At 47.9% G+C, this 19,624-nt stretch overlaps 4 protein-coding genes across 9 annotated transcripts; 1 reads left to right on the forward strand and 3 right to left on the reverse strand.

Annotated features, from left to right (window-relative positions):
• Positions 1-115: 115 nt before the first annotated feature.
• LOC136184538 (enhancer of mRNA-decapping protein 4-like) lies at positions 116-6,634 on the reverse strand. Of its 2 annotated transcripts, none has more exons than XM_065971444.1 (24): positions 6,511-6,634; positions 6,348-6,456; positions 6,199-6,298; positions 5,961-6,144; positions 5,745-5,895; positions 5,577-5,687; positions 5,415-5,515; positions 5,268-5,357; positions 5,100-5,195; positions 5,018-5,044; positions 4,877-4,949; positions 4,614-4,825; positions 2,280-3,137; positions 2,085-2,220; positions 1,843-2,035; positions 1,636-1,779; positions 1,525-1,580; positions 1,418-1,477; positions 1,201-1,366; positions 962-1,145; positions 791-905; positions 682-735; positions 457-623; positions 116-410 (listed from the first exon to the last, which is right to left on the reverse strand). In XM_065971444.1, exons 1-24 carry the CDS (start codon positions 6,555-6,557, stop codon positions 224-226), a joined length of 3,621 nt encoding a protein of 1,206 aa, XP_065827516.1. In that variant the 5' UTR covers positions 6,558-6,634; the 3' UTR covers positions 116-223. The 2 variants fall into 2 exon arrangements, with proteins under 2 accessions (XP_065827516.1, XP_065827514.1); XM_065971442.1 differs by having other exon boundaries at positions 1,636-1,782.
• Positions 6,635-6,669: 35 nt separating this feature from the next.
• Positions 6,670-13,189, reverse strand: LOC136184554 (trafficking protein particle complex subunit 8-like). 3 transcript variants are annotated; one of them, XM_065971465.1, is made up of 28 exons: positions 12,967-13,188; positions 12,732-12,917; positions 12,381-12,470; positions 12,157-12,328; positions 11,950-12,094; positions 11,392-11,886; positions 11,240-11,337; positions 11,031-11,181; positions 10,764-10,861; positions 10,611-10,716; positions 10,418-10,549; positions 10,287-10,358; positions 10,056-10,211; positions 9,561-10,002; positions 9,360-9,493; positions 9,229-9,291; positions 9,030-9,169; positions 8,815-8,980; positions 8,616-8,756; positions 8,295-8,563; positions 8,147-8,239; positions 8,001-8,061; positions 7,717-7,941; positions 7,454-7,663; positions 7,341-7,403; positions 7,211-7,293; positions 7,050-7,151; positions 6,670-6,993 (listed from the first exon to the last, which is right to left on the reverse strand). In XM_065971465.1, exons 1-28 carry the CDS (start codon positions 13,121-13,123, stop codon positions 6,735-6,737), a joined length of 4,509 nt encoding a protein of 1,502 aa, XP_065827537.1. In that variant the 5' UTR covers positions 13,124-13,188; the 3' UTR covers positions 6,670-6,734. The 3 variants fall into 3 exon arrangements, 2 of the variants coding, with proteins under 2 accessions (XP_065827537.1, XP_065827536.1); XM_065971464.1 differs by having other exon boundaries at positions 9,229-9,303; XR_010669377.1 differs by lacking the exons at positions 6,670-6,993; positions 7,050-7,151; positions 7,211-7,293; positions 7,341-7,403 and having other exon boundaries at positions 7,527-7,663; positions 7,717-7,957; positions 9,229-9,303; positions 12,967-13,189.
• Positions 13,190-13,226: 37 nt separating this feature from the next.
• On the reverse strand, positions 13,227-15,760 carry LOC136184574 (uncharacterized). Of its 3 annotated transcripts, none has more exons than XM_065971484.1 (9): positions 15,493-15,760; positions 15,307-15,391; positions 15,026-15,245; positions 14,802-14,973; positions 14,514-14,747; positions 14,387-14,461; positions 14,223-14,335; positions 14,051-14,161; positions 13,227-13,964 (listed from the first exon to the last, which is right to left on the reverse strand). In XM_065971484.1, the coding sequence occupies exons 1-9, from the start codon at positions 15,667-15,669 to the stop codon at positions 13,913-13,915; spliced, it is 1,239 nt and encodes a 412-aa protein (XP_065827556.1). In that variant the 5' UTR covers positions 15,670-15,760; the 3' UTR covers positions 13,227-13,912. The 3 variants fall into 3 exon arrangements, with proteins under 3 accessions (XP_065827556.1, XP_065827557.1, XP_065827558.1); XM_065971485.1 differs by having other exon boundaries at positions 13,227-13,984; XM_065971486.1 differs by having other exon boundaries at positions 15,507-15,649.
• A 773-nt stretch (positions 15,761-16,533) lies between these two features.
• On the forward strand, positions 16,534-18,190 carry LOC136184584 (vesicle-associated membrane protein-associated protein B-like). Its single transcript, XM_065971498.1, has 7 exons — positions 16,534-16,665; positions 16,723-16,875; positions 17,234-17,337; positions 17,404-17,526; positions 17,584-17,739; positions 17,797-17,859; positions 17,921-18,190. The coding sequence occupies exons 1-7, from the start codon at positions 16,611-16,613 to the stop codon at positions 18,098-18,100; spliced, it is 834 nt and encodes a 277-aa protein (XP_065827570.1). The 5' UTR covers positions 16,534-16,610; the 3' UTR covers positions 18,101-18,190.
• The last annotated feature ends 1,434 nt before the right edge of the window (positions 18,191-19,624 follow it).

A 19,624-nucleotide genomic window follows, 5' to 3' on the forward strand; every position in this document is an offset into this window, starting at 1 on the left:
CTCGGCCCGCTCCCGCCCGGATAAGTTGAGGAGAACGCATCTAATCAAAATCTTGTCACATTAAGTTCCATCTGTTTGTTATACATATACTTGATTCGACTAGGTATAGGAAAGATAACCTGCAACAGACCTGATTTTAATGTAAAGAAAGATTAGTCTCGTCAAAACGTAGAACTCAACTCGAACTCAAAACACCCGTCAATCTAAGCGGACGTCAAATGACTTACTTCAGCATTCCTTGCACGATCATGCGAAGTGCGCGCAACGCGTTACTCAGAGAAGGATTGCGAGCTTGAATCTGCTGCTGATATTTCCTGATCGACTCACTCACACTCCGCAAGACGCTTCCCATGTGTTGACTCGTCACTGCATTCTTCACATCCAAAGCCAGAACGGACTCTTGCAGGTACCTTAGCAAACATTTAAATAAGAGCAGCAAAATCTTCTCAAACGTACTTGAGCTTCAGTTCGGCGTGTTCTTGAAGGTCCGATGCCGCTAGCTGTTGGATGAGAGACAGTAGTATAGGCTGTGGAAGCGCGCACTCGGAAAGATCAAAGAGCTTCTCTGGTGGAACACTTGAGCAAACCAACACAACAAGCTCAAGATCCACAGCAGATAAAGCCTGAAGAAAAACAGATATATGTAGTCAAATTTGAATTCTAGGTACATATATAGTTGACCTGGGTGAATGCCTCTTTCAGTTTTTCGTTTTTCACCAATTCAAGCAGGGCTCCCTAAGTTTCAATTCGGCTTAGTGCAACAATCCCCGCGACGTCTCGTCTTGGTCACCTTTACGTGATCCTTGCGTTGCCCAGATAAATTCATTCCAGGTTGTGCGACAAGGTCAGACACGACCTGCTCCTGTATGATTCGTCTTACTTCCTCCGTCAACGCGTCGCTCATTCTAGCAGAAACAATAGGGCGTTAAACGTAGTAAGAAACATCTGCTAAGTACTTCACCTTGCCAAAGATGCGGTGCAACTCTCATCAAGAGTTGTCCTCACTGATTCGGTAAACCTTGTCAGAACGTCAGGCATACCGTGCATAGAAGCGGTCTGCTGCTGCATTTGACCCATCATATTGTCAACTGAAGTCTTTAGTATCGCCTGCTGCCCTTCCGTTTGCTGACGCACTTGCTCTAAATCTAAATAAAATAGAGCGTCCGTATCATATATACACTGTGTGTCATAGCGTCATACACTGAACTGTTCCTCGTTGAAACAATTCGTTGATTTGGCCCACCATCGCCTGGCAGGCCTTTTCAAAACCGGGTATGATCATGGACTGCATGATGTCGCGAAATGACGTTTGGACGGACTGCTGTACAACCAGCCCAACGACGCGCCCAATCCCATCAATGACAGGCTGAGACAAAACGAAATATGAGAAAAATCCAATGTACGTTCAAATCTGTACCTGACTACCAACTATTTTCTCTATGCTTTCTCTGACAATACGATCGGCAACAACCAATTTCTATATAAAACATAGAGGCAGCTTAAAATAATTATTCTTTTTCTTACTTCTGCCAACGTTTTATTGATTTGCTCTTGTATAGGACTGAAAATCTTATTGATTGCTAATAGCAAATAACCAAATAACTGACGCAAAGAGAAACACTTTTTTTTCTTTACCGGGCACTACAGTATCTTTGACTTCGGCTTTCACACTTTTATCAACACGACCATGCAGACAACTTTGCACTGTACGTTGCAAGGAGGAGACGAGTTTGTCGTGGCGCTGTTTTTCTTTTTCGCCGGCGGTCTGGCCTGATTGCTCTACTACGAAAATCGACGTCACAAAACACGATATATATATATATTATAAGATCGCGTAGATGCCTTGGTTCGTCAGAAGCGTCTGCGTTTGAGCGGTCAGAGACTCTCCAAAGGTATCCCCGAGCCTCGCTATCATCGTCATCATCGTCGTCGTAACTTGCTCCCTTTTCTCTTCCTGCGTTGCCAGACGCTGCGACATGGAAGCCAACTCAGCTTGCTGGGCTTTGACACAAGAAACCAATTCGCTCAGCAAAGCCTAAAACAGAAGAACAATCGAAAGATAAAATATAACGTAAATTTCTTACTGTAACGTGAGTTTGATCCTGCTGCTGACTTCCACTGTGAGACCTGGGTGGACTCTCGTCAGACGGCACAGAAACGGTCATGCGTGCAATTGCCTCCTTCGTCTTCGGATCGTTGAGAATCTCCTCAGCTACAATACTACAACAGAAAAGTCCCTCTCTTTCTATCCAGGATGAATAATTTCTCTATATCTATACTTTTTTAGTAAGGGATCGTTGAGAGGTAGAGTCGGCGTTGCAACTGATCCGCCGTCGTCATCTTCGTCGTTGCCAAACGACAAGTCTTCGCCGTCCTTTACAACGTCGTCGCCAATCCCGTCTAACACGGTCGTATCGAGCAACTTGGCAACTTCTTCATCAGCATTCTTGAAGATTTTTTCGTATTCGTTCATCGTAGATTCGTCATCGTCGCCGCGGCCGCTGCCGCTGCCCCCGCCGCCCCCGGCGGCCGAAGGAAAGATAGGCAGCGGTAACGATTGCGCGTCCTCTTTCCTTCTCGTTCCATCCAATTCGGAATCATCGTCGTCTTCGTCATCCAAATCGCTTATCAGCTTCTGACGACTCGAAACATCTTCTCGCCCGCTAGCCAACGGGTTCGACATCGAAGACGCCGACGACGCTTTCAGGAGATCAATCGGCGAATTTTTCATTGTTGAGACAAACGGAAGAAGCGTCGAAAACGAATTGGCGAAGTTCTCCTCGTGAATTGACGAGACGGTGGTGAACGACGAGGCAAGAGACGGCGACGCTAGATTTTCGTCGTAGGGAACCGACTCCGGTGGCGAGGGAGATCTCGGCTGCGCGGCAACGTCGTCGTCGTTCTTTGGCGGATCGGTCGACGACGTGAAGTCGCCCGGAGCCATGAGATGCTGAGAGCCCAAAGACGAGTGCTGACTTTCGACTGCGGGGCTGGTGACAGTCTCCACTGCTGCGGCTACTGCTGCTACGACTTCCCCCGCCGTTGATTTTTTCTCTTCGTCCTCGTCCACCGCCTTCAGCAAGTGAACGGCATCGGCGTTGAACACGGGAAAGCGAATCTGGAGTTTTTGCATACACCTATAAAAACAGCACCATGTGAAAAATAGTCTGCAAACGTTAAAAGGTCAAAAAAAATTGGATATGAAGTAGCAGTCAGGTTTAAATACACGGGGTCCTGCGCAAGTAAATAAAACTGTTTGGAAACTGAATTTTTACTTATTAAGTCTGGCGGTAAAGTGTAAAGGACAGTTCCTTTGCCCATGAAATGTGAAGGTTTGGGTATAGGACTTCTGTATTCGTGGATTGGGCAAAGGGGCCCCCTTTGGGGGTAAAAGCTTAGAAACTCGTCGTTTGACCGCAACGAGCTCAAAAAACGCGTCTTCTCGCGTAGAGAACTTCAAAAAAATTGAAAAACATCGACACTTGACACAAACCCCACGGAAGACGGTGCTATGGAGGTTTATCCGGTGACAGAGGTGCCCAGGAGCTGGGAGAGAGATGCGAGAACTAGGAAGGCGTGCAATGTTACACCCTTGTCAAGTAAGTATAATTAATAATAATCTTAACTAATCTACTGAGGGAGGCAACTAACTAAACATCGGCAGGCATTTGAACGAAATACATAGAGGGAACTAACGAAACGGGGAAGGGAAGGGAAGGGAAGATGTCCTAGTGTTGTACTCCGCCAAAACACCGAAAATCGGTGTTGGCCGGGTACGATGACAAGTGAGGAATGAGGCAACCACCGGGTCATAGTGCCTCAAGCCTTGGGGAGTGTTGCCAATCTCCCTTCTATCCTAGCCACGAGCTCTGCTCTGCTCCATCTGATTAGTACTTGTAAATGCTGGGTATTTATACTCATACGCGACTAGGGCCGTACGACTGCAGCTTTTCACGATCAAAAGGGATCAAAAAGAGCGTCGTTTGAACCGAAACCTTTGCCAATCGGCCGCAAATGCATTTCTGCCAGCAAAAACAAACGAAATTTTGTTGAAAATCAATTCAAACGCGAAAAACGACAGCGGAATGTGTGCTACGTGCGCCAGGCACGCCTTGTCACGCGACATTGAGCAACGCATGACGTCAATCACCGCGTTGCTACGAAATGCCCTAATACGAGAAGTAGAAGCGATGAATCGGTCGTAAAATGCATTGTGGGTCTATTCTAAAGACATGGAGTCGCTATTTGGACGCGAAAAGCGAACGCATACGCAGTTACGGCAGTACGCTTGGTCAGCAAAATCAAGGTGCTACGTCCGGTTCTATAACGGGCAAGTCAAACGTGCTTGATACGCAAACAATCCGACGAAAACGCTACGTAGCTAGACTATTCGACCCGTTTCTCGTCAAATTACCTAACCAATGCGCAGGGTACGATATTTAAACTTCTAAAATGCGCGAGATGCGACAAAGATGATGTGGCGTCGAAAAAGGCAAGGTGTAGCCCCGTCTCTTCTGTAGTAATTATTGCAAGGGACATAGCGTTTCAATAGTATGGGTCAGCGATAGGAGAGTGAGGGTCGGATCCGACCCATGCCATTTATAGACTCTTACTTTGTGTGAATGCAGACAAGCTCGACGAGAACTTGACTTTCTTGCGACTCCATCGTCTGATCGCCGACGAGTACATCGTCGCCCTGTTGCGCTTCGTTCACTTCGTTCACGGCTAAACTGAGCAGCGGTTGTCCCAGCAGGAATTCCATGATGCCGTCGATGCGAGCAACGCCTTCGACGAGATTCTGACTTATATGGGCAATGTAGAGAACCTGGAAGAATGGAACTTCGTTTGTGTTGAGTGGCCTGTGTGTACAACGTACGGCTCTCCGTATGTCTGAAAGGACGAGATAGGATGCTGATAAATCAATTGCAATTTGAATTTCAGGAGCTGGTCTAAACACAAAAGCAATCATCTCATAGCATACACGTATCTCTTTCCAGTTCTTGACTCTTCTTCTTACCCGATACCTCCCGGGCTGGAAACGAAGCTACGCGATGAAAAACAGTCACTAATTCAAAAACTTAGCCAATCAATGTCCTCACTTGACCGTTTGAAGGCACGTCCACTGGATGGCGCACCAGATTTTTAGCTCGGTATTGGCCCGACATCCAGTGACGAGAAATCGCCAAAACGGAACGCTAAACGACGAAAGAAATCACCAACATTCAACAGCGCAGAAATCCAAGTAAGAAATCGCGTTTTCCCCTCACTTTCTATCCTTCACAAGGTGATTGTCAGTGAAGAAAAGACAGGAAACAGGTTCGCCATCGTGTGGCACAAAATCATGCACGGCATTAGGACTAGAGACACAGAGAGAAAGAGATACATCCTTGGCCTCATCACTCGATGCGACGTACTCCGTCTCCTCATACGAAACTCGCCAGAACTTAACGTGTCCATCCAAGCTCGCCGTAGCAAACACGCCGCCATCGGGCGACAGACACAAGTCACTGATGGGCTGGATACCAAAAGACGGTACAAACGTTACTGTACTAGAGACTTTTAAAATATTTCTGTACCATGTCGTGTGCCTTTTTGACGACGAAGACGCCGTGTTTTAGAGTGCTCCTCAACACGGGCTCATCTCCAACTTGTGCAGCCGACGCGATTCCCACGTTCCATACTTCAGCCTATAACAAGGGACGATGCAAAGAGAGTCATCTGTTTTCGGTCTCCTATAGCGTCACCCCTGTGTCCGAAACGACTGCAATTCCCAGTCCATCGGCTGGGTCGTCGGCATCGCTGTTCATTTGGGGCATTTGGGGACACCACATGAGACGATGCAGCGAGGTATTGACAGTGGGCGTATCTTGAACGATGTGAAGCTTCACAGTCGCTCTGCAAAAAAAACGATTTTTGATTTTTTTGCCCCCTATTTTGATCGAGAGTTCGGCTGGACTCACTTTATCTCGTTGTTCTCGAGCTCCAAATTCCATATGAAAATCGAGCCCGCCTGGTCGACGCACGCGAAGAGATTCGACTGTTTGTTTGCGAAGCCCAAATCGGCGACTCTGCCTTGCATTCCTTTCAGCAACGTCCGATTGCGCGTCTGAACGTGGATAACGCGTATGACATATCCAGTTCGACCTGAGAAAAAAGATAAAAAATAAACAAAATTAAATTCGCTATATTTAAATATACCAGTCAACGAATAGGCCATGAAGGAAGAATTTGAAGCCACGAGTTGGCCGGTGTAGAATTTCTGCTCCCATTGTTGGGTGGTTATCACGTCACTGCGCACCTTCGACAAAGACGTCTCTTATCTTTTCTGTCTGTGCCTGTTTTTTTACTCTGTTGCTCCCGGCTGCGTGTTTTTCTATTTCTGCCTTGTCGCTGGCTTGTATTGTCACGTTCGATCCTTTTATTGCGTGCCATCCGTCTCGTTCGTCGTTCAGATCGCTTTTTGGAGGAAAAGGTGTGAGCACGCGACGTTCGAGGCGAGCGATTCGTTACATTTGGCACGCATTCTCTTCGCGTTCCTCTTCTACGGAATCGTTCATTGCAATCGTGCAATGCAAATAGAGTGGAATACAGCAGTAAGAAGCAGGAAAACGAAGAACGCCACGCCTAGCGTACGCTATTCCTCGTGCAGCCCGCCTTCTCAGGAGCTGCCTTCATGCGTACAGTACCGTATTACATTTACAAAAAAAAGACGTGCACGTTCGCTACAAAAAACGTCAGTGAGAGACTAAATTTTCCACAGTCACGTACGACTTTTCTACGTTAAATTGTACAATGTCACCACCGTCTGTTACAACATCGACTTTCATTCGAGATAGATCGTAGACGCCAGGACGAGTGAAGCAAGCACTCGTTTGAACGGTTGTCTCTTCCTGTCCAATAAGAACAGAATGGCAGACGGAACTTCCAACCCACGTGTAATTTCCCGTCAAGCAATCATTCGGAAGGTTGTCGGGAGAAGAATCTGCTTTGGATCTAAAAAAAAATCGCGTTAACCCATCAATTATCCTTTCTAGACCAGTCTATTGTACTTTTTGTGTCTTGTGTCCGCGGGCGGAAGAAGTTTTAGAATCGTGTTCACGTTGAGATTAGACGTGTTTTGAAGGTGAACCGTTAGGGGCAGAAAACATATCCTTTTAAAGAAACAGCGTTCTCTACCATTCGTTCAATCAGTGTGTGCGTCAGATGGTACCTTGATCGATTGAAATCGTGCTGAATAGAATGCCTGTGAGACAAAGACACGTGTATTACTGCTGAATTCACTTCCATGACCTCCTAGCACCCCAACAGTTAGACGTTAGCCACCACTTTTGCATTCTTACCGATGGCAAAACGCTACTTTGACCAAACAGTTGACGCGTGCCGTCCGCTGCACATACAACAGCCTATTGCAGAAATACCAATGCAAAAACAGGTAAAGTCTCTCGTGGCATACCCTCCACAGGACAATAAATCCTGCGTCTAGCTCCTCCTTCTTCTTAGACGCTTTCATTTCTCCCAATTGAGAAGGAGCTAGTTCAATGGGAGCCAGTCGACTGACCGAGTTCGTGTTTCCGTCGACAGCGTCAATGCTACTGTCTTGAAAGGTTTCGCCAGCCGGAGAATGAATAAATAGATCAATGCAAGGAGATAAAGAAGCAACGATCTAAGGTAAAGATTATCAACAACAGTCAATTTCTCAGGGAGTTTGCAGTCGACCTCGTGATTTTCAAATAAAATGTTAGATACGATACCGTTTCGCTCGTCTTCCCCGTCAATTTGCCTCCGCTTTGATGTTCGGAATCCCAGTAGAAACGTCTCCTTGGGCTGAACTCGAACGCTCTCGTCCTCTATCTTTCCGGAAACGCCGCCTAGACACAGTTGATGACGACTCAACGCCGAAAGTTGAAGTAACTGAAAGAAAACCGATCTCTCTTTGGTACTCTGTGAGAAACAACGCCTAATATCTGTTATTTATTGTCTACTATCTTTTCTGTTCTAACCTGATAAACGTTTTCTACACTAAGAAAAGCGAGTTTCTCTTCTAGGCTATCAACTCCACACCTTCAAAACAATGGTATCAGCAAATACGGCCGTGATAATAAATTATTATGCAAAAAACAGTAGAGATATACGCCTAGAGACTTACGTGGTTCGTTCTGGTAACGTTCGATTCATCTTCACACCGACTTTCAGTGAACTAAGTACGCTAAGTCGACTAAAATGTTTCAGGACGCGATATCTTTGATGAAAGAAAACGCTACAATAAGACAATCTCCAGCGACAAGGAATCTCACTTAATCGGCGTATTTTCTTGTCGGTGGACGTCATAAACAAACAGAAGATCCAACTGATGTACACCTGTCTCGTCGCCACCGTAAATCCACATAGGAAGCGTGGCTGATCCGCCGGGAATCAGTTTGCCGTCGGGAAGGGTCAACTTGCACGGCCAGACGTTGGACGGTGCAATGGGCTGGCGACGAAAGCTCAGCCCAATGTCCTCCTTCGATTTGCCGCTAGACTTCTCTAGAGGCCACGGATATCCATCCGTTTCCAAAGGAAATGTCTAGTAAAGAAGATTCTAATAGGACCACTCTTTAGAGAAGAAGGACCTTTACCGAGCCAAAGCTGAAAAACTTGGGGCACGACGACGCGACGCGAACGTTTTCCAGCGTACTGCTGCCGCAGTTGGACAACTCCAGTTGAACCAGTTTCACTTCGCCGCACAGTAGAACATCGGGAAACTCCGAAAAGGTCACCTGAGAGAAGAAGATCGTTCACTGGCCCCTATCCAATGTTTGCATCGTCGTCACTTGCCCTCAGTTGCGCCGTGGATGATACGACGTTCAGACTGAGCCGGTAATCGGGCCCGTAAGCCATCATAGATCTCTCTTTCTTGTCGCGATTCAGCCGCGGACCTTTACAGTAGACGATCTGCTTGCCGCGAACCCCAATCGATAGCATGCGATCCACGTTCGATTTGCTAGAAATACGGCGATGACACCTGCTTTGGCTCCAGTTCGTTTTCCTACCTCCGATGGCGTTTCTGCAAGACGCTCTTCCTTTCTAATTCGTCCTCGTCGTCCGCGTCGTTTCCTCTCGCTTTGAGATTATAGACAATTCCTATTACGTTTACTGTTCCTGTTCGGAGAGGAGTCAGAGACAGTCGCAGCTAAAAGAATGCCCCATATAGGATCGAAGACCGTCGATCGCTCGCACTCCAATTCGAACCGGTTTAGTCGCCGAAGGAGGCAAGACGAACTCTTCCAAAACTTCGCTAACTACGCACGACTCCTGAAGAGATATCTATATACACGTCGGATTTTTAATTAATCGCAAAAGCACGATGATATATTATGTACCTTGTTATCGCTTTCGTCACTCTCCGCTTCGTTCTCCTGCTTCGCCTCCTTGCATTCCCACAGTAAGGAGACGTTGCCGAGAAACAGGCGAATTTGCAACGAATTCTCTAATAGCAACTCGACCAAAACTTTCTCTGCGAAAAGAGAGACAAACGGTGCGTGTGCGCAGGGCGCAGGCACGTCGGTTTCAAAACTGCCTACCTCCTTCGACGCAAATCGGAAAGCCGCTGTTATCCGTCGCGTCGTCAAAACAAGTCTGCACCGCATACCTCGTCAGACCGCCACTCTTTCCCCTCACCGCTTTCTCCTCCAATCGTTTCCAATCGTCCAAGCTCATATCGCATCCGGAATCGATCGAATCGAACGCGTCCATTCCGGCTTTGACGTTTCTCACGTCGGCAAGCGCGCTCTCGTCGCCGTCTCCGCTGCCGATGCTCAAGAGCGTATCGGTCGGCTCGTCGCCGAGGCGAAAGCCGAGTTGCTTCTTTTCGCCGTCGACGCCGCACAGGAGAACGCGAGTCCTTTGGGACATGATTCGCGGCAATGGCAAGAAGGGAAGTTTTTTCGTTGCGGCGACGGACGACGATGAGCCGGCGTTCAAGTCGTCGTCGTCGCCGTCGTCGTCGAAAGACATCAGGTGTTGCTAGGCGAAAATTATAAGAAATAATTTTTAAAAAGTGCGACGTTTCTGTTTACCTTGAAGACGAATAAGAATTCTTTGATGAGAGTCTTTTGTATGTCGGTTGGTTGCAGGCTGTTCTTGTGGGAGAGAAGCTGTCGAAATGCCATTTCGGCATCGTCGAGCTGCTTTAGCGTGTACGATTGGTGTCCAAGGCAAAGATTAATGTGATCCTGTGAGAGAAAAAAAGTACGTCAATTATAGATACATTTATCCTCCATCTCCCTCCTCAATCTCTTTTTCCTTACTTCAGCTAATGACCACGACTTGTCTTGATATACTTCCAACGCTTGGCCGTACATTCTCAGTGCGTGCCTTCTCTATTAGAGCAATCGTTTCCAAATGCCACTTCTATGCGCCTTTATCATCGCGCGCCAACCTGATATGCCTTGCTGAATCGATGACCGGACAAGATCAAGTGAAAAGCGTATTTACGAACTAAGCTTGGAGACATGCGAAGAAAACAGTGAGCCGCCTGCTCTAACAGAAGCCCCCCTTTCAGATCAGAGTCCTATGGCATTCCATACCGTATAGATAAAAAAAGAAAACCACCTGCTATCAACTGAATTTACCTCGCCAGTAAGCTTAATAAAAGCAGCGGCTGCATCCCGATAAAGAGCCTTTGATTTCATGTACTCAGTTGCCAACAATGTAGCTCGCGTGGCGAACGGATGCATCCTGCAACGTAAATTACCCTTTTCCTCGACTCGATACAATTAACCCACTTTAGAGGACTCAAATAGACGGTAATAGATTCCTCGAAATAATTCAGCGGATCTCGCTTGGGCGTCGTTTGCATGAACAAAGCGGTCGCAGCGAGTTCCTATTGGCAAAAGCCAAAAATCAAACGTTTTATTGCGAGCCTCCGTTGGAACGTCTAGCGTCAAACAGGTACGTTCTAACGTTATCTATTGCGAGGGAGATTTTTAACAGTCACACAGGTACCGTACAGTGCTTCCTCCTGAGGTTCCTCTCGATTGCGTGCAACTTACCAGTGCTCCCGCGTAGTAACTCCAAGCGTGGTCCGTTTGAAAGTCTCGTTTGCACGTGTGGTACGACGAATAAGCGACGTCGTAGTTCTGCGCGAGAAAGGCCAGATCGCCGAGAAGACGCATTTGCATCTCGGACGAATCGGGAAGGTAACTAAAAAAAGTGTACAAAAAAATCACCGCGCGAGACGACAACGCGATTCTCCGCTCACTGGCTGACGCCCGCTTGATTCGACGGTTTCGCTCCACCTCCGAACCACTTCTTCCCGACACTAAAAAGAGTCCTCTGAAACCCTTTCCGAGTGTTAACCTCAATAAATATATATATATATATATATAATCAACCAAATCACATGCGGATTACCTGTTCGCTCAAAGTCCGAATCGATTTCTCCACAAAAGGCAACCAGCCCCGATTGGCGAACTCATTCACAAACGCGCGAATCCGATCGTGATCGGCCAAAGTGAGACACTGACCGTAAACGAGCGCACTGGACGGCGCGCCGGATCGAGACTGTCGCAACGACGTTCTCTCGCCCTTCAACGCTCTCTCGACGCGCGATCCCGCCATCGTCGTTTCGCCGACGCCCGCGCCGCCCGCGTTCGTCGTCGTCGTCAACGACGACTCGCGCAGGGCTTTCGTGAGAGGATCGCTCGCCTCGGTGAGAGGATCTCCCGTGAGAGGATCTTTGATCGATTCGCTTTCGAGGGGATCTTTCTTTTCGATGAGCTTGTCCAGTTGGGCTTCCGATGGAACGGGAGTGATGCTCTTTATTAGGTCTGGTGGCCCGTTCGGTTCGCCGGGCAAATCGCCGATGTCGTCTTCGTTTCCTTCGTCGATCGATTCCATCATTAGATCCTGAGAGAGAGCGACGTCATTGGGGGATAATATATATATATCTTTTTCGTTTGTGTGCCTTACGTTTTCGTGGTCTGCGATCATGTACTGGCTCCACGGATCGACGTGAGCCGGATATTCGTCGATTGCACTGCGAGAATTGATTTTTAGAGTGTGCGAGTGACCGGGCCCGTATTTCGTCAGCAAATCGTTTTGGAGCGTCTGCACCCTGATGCGATATAGAACAATTGCCGTCTCTTTGAACGCTCTCGTCTCTTTGGGGGTCCGTACCTCGTCTCGTTTCCGTCCAGAACGTCGTGAAGGAGAAGACGATAGAAGAAGACGTGATTCGGCGGAATGTATTTGGGATACTTTTCCTCCTTCATTTTGGTCATCTGCTTCTGAAGCATTCGCGTGAATTCGTCGATGGGATTCGAGTGGTTCGTCGACACGACAAAAATGCCTTTACACAGAAAACAATCCACTTGGCTCCTCTGGGGAGACAAATCACTTACAAGCAACGTAGTGCCGAATGAACTCGTGATCCGACACTCTCATGTTCTCGCAAAACGCCTTTCTGTACACTTCAAACCAAGGAGTCGAAGCTGAAACACACACACAACACAGATCAAATCAACTACTAACAAGCAATAATCGGCCGACAAAAAGAGTTCTATCGAAAGCATCTGTGTCTCATAAAATTACTTGGTCTACAAATAGATACGTTAACAGCTGAAAGCGAAAAAACGTGCTCTGCTTTAGCAATATCTCCTTCCCTACTGGAACTCTCCTCTACGTACTACCGTCTCTAGTATTAGCCTCTTCACTACTCAAACTATCGCTACGATTTCCTTCTCTTTCCTCACCGTTAAATCTCATGTCGCCGACCTGAATCGACGGACCCAATTCGACGGGGCTATGACATCGAGCGACGACGTCGTCGAGCAGTTTCTTCGTCGCGACGGCCGGAGGAGGATTGGGCTGCGGTTCGGACATGTGAAGAAGAAGGTTCTGTACGACGTAGAGCTGATGCTGGAGATCTCTTATCTGGCCTGATAACGTACGTCTCCGGTTAGTCTGTCGTCTTTCGTCACGACTCACCTTCCGTCGAAGGGCGACAGAACGGCTTGAGAAGTTCGACGAAGGAGAGGTTGTTCTTTTGGCACGCTTTTTCCGCGTCCGGCGACGCTATAATCGCTATGCGAGGTCCGAACGCCTGCTTTATGAACTCTTTCGCATTCTGAGCGCAGTTTGCCATTGACGGAGCGAAGGCGACGCGATACCTCGATGGAGACACGCTGCTCGAAGGAACGGCGCACGCGTGAGAGCATCCGGGGGCATTGGATAGCCAATATGCTATTAGTTGTTTCTTTCAAGGATTCCCTGGATTCCCATTGCTTTATACCATGCAGCAGTTTTTGCTAACTTCAACGCGGAAAAAGGGAATTGTTTGAAATTTTTTGTTTTCATTTTGATTTCATCTTGAATAGTTTTCAATGATTCTAGATGCTTTTCTGCTACTGGAAGTAAACGACAAGCCTCCCAAATCTGGCACTCCAAAAACAAAATTTCTTTAGAATCAGAGGGTCCAATCATCATCCAGTTGGCTTGCTCTATTACTTTAGACACAGAAGCAATCAATTCACTGATTTTGCCCTCTTGTTCTTCCACTGGACGAGAAACGGCTTTCAATATGGCTGCAGCCTTGAGCGCTTCTGGTAAAGGTGATGACGCTAAGCGTTCTTTGAGATTTTCATACTCGTCGACAACAAGAAGCAACTTTTTGTATTCGTCAAAGGACGTTTGCAACTGATTGTGCGCTGATTCCAACTGCTGCGTGTTTCTGAATCCCTCTATTTTTGCCAAAAGGAAAAAAGTCTCCGCTCCCGTATCATTCCTACCAGTAGAATCCTGACGCTTCTTTAGCAGTGGCACAAGTACCTGTTTATTTGAATTTCGCAAATTTTTCAGTGCCGAGCGCCAAGCGTCCGTATCTCTAATAGCTCTCTTTGTCCACTGGCCCGCAGCTTCTGACACCAACATAGCTTCATGAAACGGCCGGAGAAACTTTAGAATTCGAGAGGCCATACGTTAGCGACCTATGTAAGACAACGAAACTCTGGAATGTGTAGGTACGGCAAATCGAAACTGGTGAGTGCGCAAGCTCAAAATTTTGCATATTTACCAGTGCATTTGTCTAGCTGCAAGATCCTTCATTACTTCCCTTGATCCCCCTCCTATTGTCAGCACTTTCGTCTCACGATAGATTCGCTCAACCTTTGATCCGCGAACAAAACTAGATAGAAAGAAAAACAGGATCTCTTGGGTGCGGTATGCGCGCGCTTCAGAAGCCTAACCCAGCGCCCCCGAATATCTGCATCGCTTCACCGGCCACAAATTCCAACATCGACGTCGTGTGATTCTTCAGCATGGACAAATCCGCGGGAGAAGCGGCGCGAGCGTCCAAATCCTACGCGTATCTCTAAAACAGAGCACACCACGAGTAACGACGCGCCCGTACGTGAGCTATTTTGTTCAAGAAAGCGTCAGCCGCCACAACAGCCGTCTTCATGTCAACCAGCTTGTGTCGAATAACCTGTAGAATAATTTCTAGAAATAGCTCACTACGTAAAGTTCTTGTATCAAACCTGTCTCTTGATCAGTGGAGATCCGAACGTCTCCCTTTGCTTTGCCCAGTCGAGAGACTCGCTCAGGCAGACTTTAGCAAAGGCGACGGCCATATTCGATATGAGAAACCGCTCCGAATTAAAAGTCTCCATCAGCATCTTGAATCCTTTGTTGAGCGGCCCGATGAGTCGATCAACGGGCACTCTGACGTCATCGAACATCAAAGTCGCAGTATCAGAACAACGCCAGCCCATCTACAGAAAAAAAATGAACAAGAAAACACAAATAAATTGTCAATTCTTTCTGACCGTTTGCAGTTTCGTTCGCGTGAGACCGGGCGCCGTTCCGTCCACAAGAATGAGAGACAGTCCGTCGATTCCATCCCCACCCGTGCGAGCGACGACCGAAATCCAGTCCGCCTTCGAACCGGACGTTATCAACGTCTTGCATCCATTAATAACAAAATAATTACCATCTCGTCTATAAATAATCAATTAGGGGAAAATTTGACGTCACAATTTTTTCTTTTTACTTTGCCGTCGTTTTAATGTTAGCCACGTCGGAGCCTCCCGATGGTTCCGTCGAAGCGAGAGCGGCGATTTTGTCTCCCTTTATGACGGCGGGAGCGACTTCGTTCTTCATCGCCTCGCTTCCGTGCGCCAAGATCGGCGGTAAGGCGATGTTGTGAGTCCAGAGACTGACCTGAAGCCCTCCGGCCCCGACGACGGATAGCTCCTCGGTGAAGTCAATGACTATTTATTAGTATAGGCTCAACTAGAAATTCTTCTTGTGGGTGGTCTTTCTTCTGTTTACAAGTTTTGTGAGAGCCGTCTAAGCCGCCGTATTTTTCCGGAAATATGACGCCGAGGATGCCCGCGTCTCCCGCTCGTTTGTGTAGCTAAAAGGAGACGACTTTGAAGGACCCTCCGCCGAAGGCACTAGCGGCCCATGCACTCGGGAACGAACGCTGAGCAACTATCTACTACGGTATCTACACACTTCGCGGGGAAGACCTTCTTCTTCTTCCCACTGGTTGATGTAGGGCGCGACGTGTCGATTCACGAAGGCGCGCACCGATTCGCGCAGCATTTGCGTCTCTGACGCGCTGAAGACGCGTCGAAATCGCACTCCGGCGCGCGTTGCGAGTTCCGTTCGCCGCGCCAGAGTTACGAGCATTTTCGGCGTTCGGTAAAAATCACGTGAGTACACTACGTATGAACGATGTCATTATCTAAAAATAGAAGGTGAAATGAAAGTAAAAAATCCTGTTAGTTCCCCGGGATTCCGTCGTGTTCCCCATTCACCGGTTTCAACATCTCGTCTAAAACCTCTCTGGCTTCTGGGGCCAAATTTAGCTTCTCTTTCAGCTTTGTCAGAACATCGGCCCGCTCCATTTGTGCCATAATTTCAATAAAACGACCAAACGTGGCCTCTTTTTTTGTCTGCCAGTCTTTAATGACAGCCCAAGGAGACTCATCTTTTCCATCAAATACTGCAACTTCCAGAACAGTATATCCAATTTTTCCCGCAAATGCTTTCCAATTAGTCGAATCTGTTTGTCCAATTAGAAGCAAATTTGCAGCTTCTTGAAAACCGTAAGAAATATCACGAATGGGAGTCTCTAATAATATGTTAGTCTTGGGCGGAACGCTTCTACTTTTATTTTGAACAGCTCCAGAGGGGAATTTTCCAGCTCTTCTCCACAAGGGGGGATTTTCACCAACCATCTCAGCCCTTCCTTCCCCCTTCAGCTCATACAGATACTTGTTCACGTCTCTTCCGCTGGTTTTACCGACTTTCTTGGCTATTTGAGCCTTTTTCAAAGGCTCGCCACACAGTGCAAGGAAGACTTGCTCTTTGGGATCCAAAGAAACTGATAAAAAAAGGATTGATTAGAGTTGAACAGGAAAGGGGGCTCGTGAATCAAACCTTCAATGGTTTTCTCGGGTATCGCCTCCGCCATTGGGTAGAAATCAAGCCAGAATGACGAACGTGCCGAACGTAACCGACGTTTATCCCGTTTATCGTGGGTGTGACGAAGGGATCATGTGGTGTTTTCGCACGTCGCGCAAGCGCAGGGTCGTCTCGTTCGTCTGCCCTTCTCCTCCGACCCGAACATGTCGAGGGACTCGCTCCTCGAAATCGACCCACCCTTGGATTTGAAGTTCAAAGGTAGAGCAAACAGTCGGAGGGGGCCCTTTCGGCTAATTGCCTCGATCTCCTCTCCAGGCCCGTTCACGGAGGTCTCAACGGCAACGCTGAAACTCTCCAACCCGACGACCAAGCCGATCAACTTCAAAGTGAAGACGACGGCGCCGAAGCAGTATTGCGTTCGTCCGAACGCAGGAGCTGTTCAACCGGGAGGCTCGGTCGAAGTCCAAGGTACATAAAAGCGAAAAGCCTTCGCAGATAACTTTTTCTGGACTCGATGTATCGGAGCGTGTACTCGCTGCGCGTGGTGCATGTGACAACGTACGTCATAGCAGGAAATCTTTTGGTCACAAAGACCGTTTTCACACATCAATTGTAGATAGCACGAACGTATTCCCTAAAAGAAATGAACGATATTGGACGTGAGGGTCTCAAGACTCTATCTTTCTATCTATCTTACTGTCCTTGGGTGATCGATTGGTAGGATTTGTTGCCTCTACCTCTTGATTGTCTGATAGATGTGATGCATTGCTCGTTCTGCTTATAGAAGAGCATGATATCAAGACTGAATCTTTTCCTTCTTTTTTAGTGATGCTCCAGCCTAATGATTTTGACGTGACCAAGGCGGTGCGACACAAGTTCATGGTCCAAGCGGTCTTTGCTCCATCCGACGGAAAAGAATCCGAAGATCTCGTATGCACGCAATCTTCTCGCGCGAGTTCCTGCGAATGGAAACGTTTTTCCGCCGTCGATTTTTAGTGGAAAAGCTCCGCCGTTCACGACACGAAATTGAGATGCTCCTTCGACGTTACGGGATCGGATTCCCCAATGCCGCAGCAAACGACGACGGCGATGACAACGACGACGACGACGACTCCCAATGTATGTTCTATCGTCTTGCCGACTCTTCTTCCACGCGATTTTCGGTTCGGTTTCTAGACCAGTCTCGCTACTGATCCGACGCCGCCAAAAACAGTGAAAGATGTGCCGATCTCGAGCCCGAGCCCTGTAGCTAATGCACCGAATACGAATGCGAAGCACACGCCTTTGCCCTCGGCTTTTGAAGCATTTCAGACGGCTACCGGCAAGAGTGAGGTAATCCTTTTTTGTTTGTATACTACGATGGGTCAGCGGGAGATTTGACGTTTCTAGAGAGACGTGCAACAAAAGGAACTTCAGTCCAAAGTAGAGACGCTCAAGAAGATAAACCAGGAGGTACGAGTTTGAAAACGAGGAGTGACCGTCTTTTTTTTGATTCGTTTTTTTTTCTTCTCAGCTGGAGAAGGAGAATTCGACTCTAAGGCAACGCAAGGCGGAGATTCGACCCGGTGCCGGTGAAACGCGCACGGCTTCTGTGGCCGCTCCCTCTCCAGCTGAAGAAGGTGGTCTGCCGACGCCCGTTCTTGTTCTTTTGGCGCTAATCATTGGATTGATCATTGGAAAGCTTTTGTTTTAAGATTAGTCACAGTGACCTTAGTCCCTTTCTGTCTCTTTTACTTCCTGGAAGGTGGTAACAGTGCAATTGGATGTAGATTTCGGTCGGTTAGGATCGCGTGTTTGAGTTAGTTGAAGTAAGCAGCTGGTGGCAGGCAGTGGAACGTAGATGGTTCCAGTTCGTAAAGATTCGTACTCGTATTGTTCTGCATTGCGAGCAGTGCTTTCTTCCTCCTACAAATGATGGTCGCTTCTGCTTGTTCCGCTGACGGTTTGTTTCATTCAATCAAAGTATGAATGAGCCACTTCTCCATGCTGCATACGAGCGTGTCATTCGACGGTATTCGCCTACTATAGCGAATGTAGGGATTCGGATGGCGAGGCCAATCCTGTCATGCTCATCAAAAGGCCAGTCTTGCTGCTCCATCGAATTGCACTACACAATATCACCCTCTGTCTGTTCTGCAATGAGCGTTCCGCCGGTGCTCGCTGTTGTTCTCGTCCTCGTTGCCTGGGCGCCCTTCACCGTTCACACGCTCCTGAGGGAGACGTATCGTACGAATGTGACACGGATGTGTGCAACCATCACCCACTCTTCGCTTTGCCCTGCTACTATCGCGGCAGGGTAAAAGTAGCGAGTGCGTTGTCAACAGCGCTAATTTGAAGTCAAATTTTGTAAAATTTAAAAATTGTACTTACGGCGAGATCCAAGGATCTTTTGCTCCTACGTTTCATCGCCAATGCGCTGCACTAGGGAGCCCGTCGGGAGACGACGACCGTCATGCTCGCTGTTCTTCGAACAAATGCAATTCACATCCTAAGCTCGATCCACATCCGATTGCGTGTACACATCCGATTGCGTGTACCATATGCACTGCGCCCACGACGAAATGCGCTATAACTTCGGATCCATGTCGATACACCGACACACAGTATTGGTAGACTACCCAAACCCCATGCACTAACGACCGATAGCATCATGATCGTTTGGCGACTCGTCTCTTTCTGTGCGCGTTTGGCTTCAAGTTTCTATTAGCTAAAAAAATAATGTTTAGTTAGAATGGAATGGAAACATCTGAGAGTCTTGACTCCTACCTGCCCGAATTCACGTTGCACCATAGATATCTATGGTTGCACGCGCAATGCATGAGCGCGCTTTACCTTTCCCGGAACTAACGCTGCATACCAACGGTACTAGCTGACCAACGCCCTTTCTACCGAAGATGAGGCTTCTCTCTGTTCTTGCTGTGGCTCTTGTTGTCTACGCACCCGTCAGCGTTCAATCGCTCGTCTGCTATCAGTGCAACTTGACGACTACGGTTAACATTACCGGTGAGGGACCGTGCGATGTCACCGTCGCTTCAGCGGTTGAGTGCGCCGCCGACGAAGTGTGCTTCGCCGAAAAGGAAAAGGGTCGAGGTTGTCGTGCAAAACCGGCCAATTTCACCGGCGGCGCCGAATTAACGGGTGACCTCATCGTCTGCGACACGGATGTGTGCAACCATCACCCGCTCTTTAATTTGTCCTGCTACGAATGTTCCCAGCA

This window comes from Oscarella lobularis, chromosome 3, assembly GCF_947507565.1.
Source record: "Oscarella lobularis chromosome 3, ooOscLobu1.1, whole genome shotgun sequence".
NCBI classification, from domain to species: domain Eukaryota; kingdom Metazoa; phylum Porifera; class Homoscleromorpha; order Homosclerophorida; family Oscarellidae; genus Oscarella; species Oscarella lobularis.

Excerpts from the sequence above, each read along its gene's own strand:
- LOC136184538 (XM_065971442.1), bottom strand. The coding sequence starts at position 6,557 with ATGAACGATTCCGTAGAAGAGGAACGCGAAGAGAATGCGTGCCAAAT. Across the intron at positions 5,688-5,744 it reads CAGTCGTTTCGGACACAGGG|GCTGAAGTATGGAACGTGGG; the intron begins GTGACGCTATAG and ends CCCTTGTTATAG. Across the intron at positions 4,950-5,017 it reads TCCAGCCCGGGAGGTATCGG|ACCAGCTCCTGAAATTCAAA; the intron begins GTAAGAAGAAGA and ends TTTTGTGTTTAG.
- LOC136184554 (XM_065971464.1), bottom strand. The coding sequence starts at position 13,123 with ATGGCAAACTGCGCTCAGAATGCGAAAGAGTTCATAAAGCAGGCGTTC. Across the intron at positions 11,182-11,239 it reads AATCAAGCGGGCGTCAGCCA|TTACCTTCCCGATTCGTCCG; the intron begins GTGAGCGGAGAA and ends CACTTTTTTTAG. Across the intron at positions 8,981-9,029 it reads TTGCAGAAACGCCATCGGAG|CAAATCGAACGTGGATCGCA; the intron begins GTAGGAAAACGA and ends CCGTATTTCTAG.
- LOC136184574 (XM_065971484.1), bottom strand. The coding sequence starts at position 15,669 with ATGCTCGTAACTCTGGCGCGGCGAACGGAACTCGCAACGCGCGCCGGA. Across the intron at positions 15,392-15,492 it reads AAGAAGGTCTTCCCCGCGAA|CTACACAAACGAGCGGGAGA; the intron begins GTGTGTAGATAC and ends GTCTCCTTTTAG. Across the intron at positions 13,965-14,050 it reads GCAGCTAGACAAATGCACTG|GTCGCTAACGTATGGCCTCT; the intron begins GTAAATATGCAA and ends TGTCTTACATAG.
- LOC136184584 (XM_065971498.1), top strand. The coding sequence starts at position 16,611 with ATGTCGAGGGACTCGCTCCTCGAAATCGACCCACCCTTGGATTTGAAG. Across the intron at positions 16,876-17,233 it reads AGGCTCGGTCGAAGTCCAAG|TGATGCTCCAGCCTAATGAT; the intron begins GTACATAAAAGC and ends CTTCTTTTTTAG. Across the intron at positions 17,740-17,796 it reads CGGCTACCGGCAAGAGTGAG|AGAGACGTGCAACAAAAGGA; the intron begins GTAATCCTTTTT and ends TGACGTTTCTAG.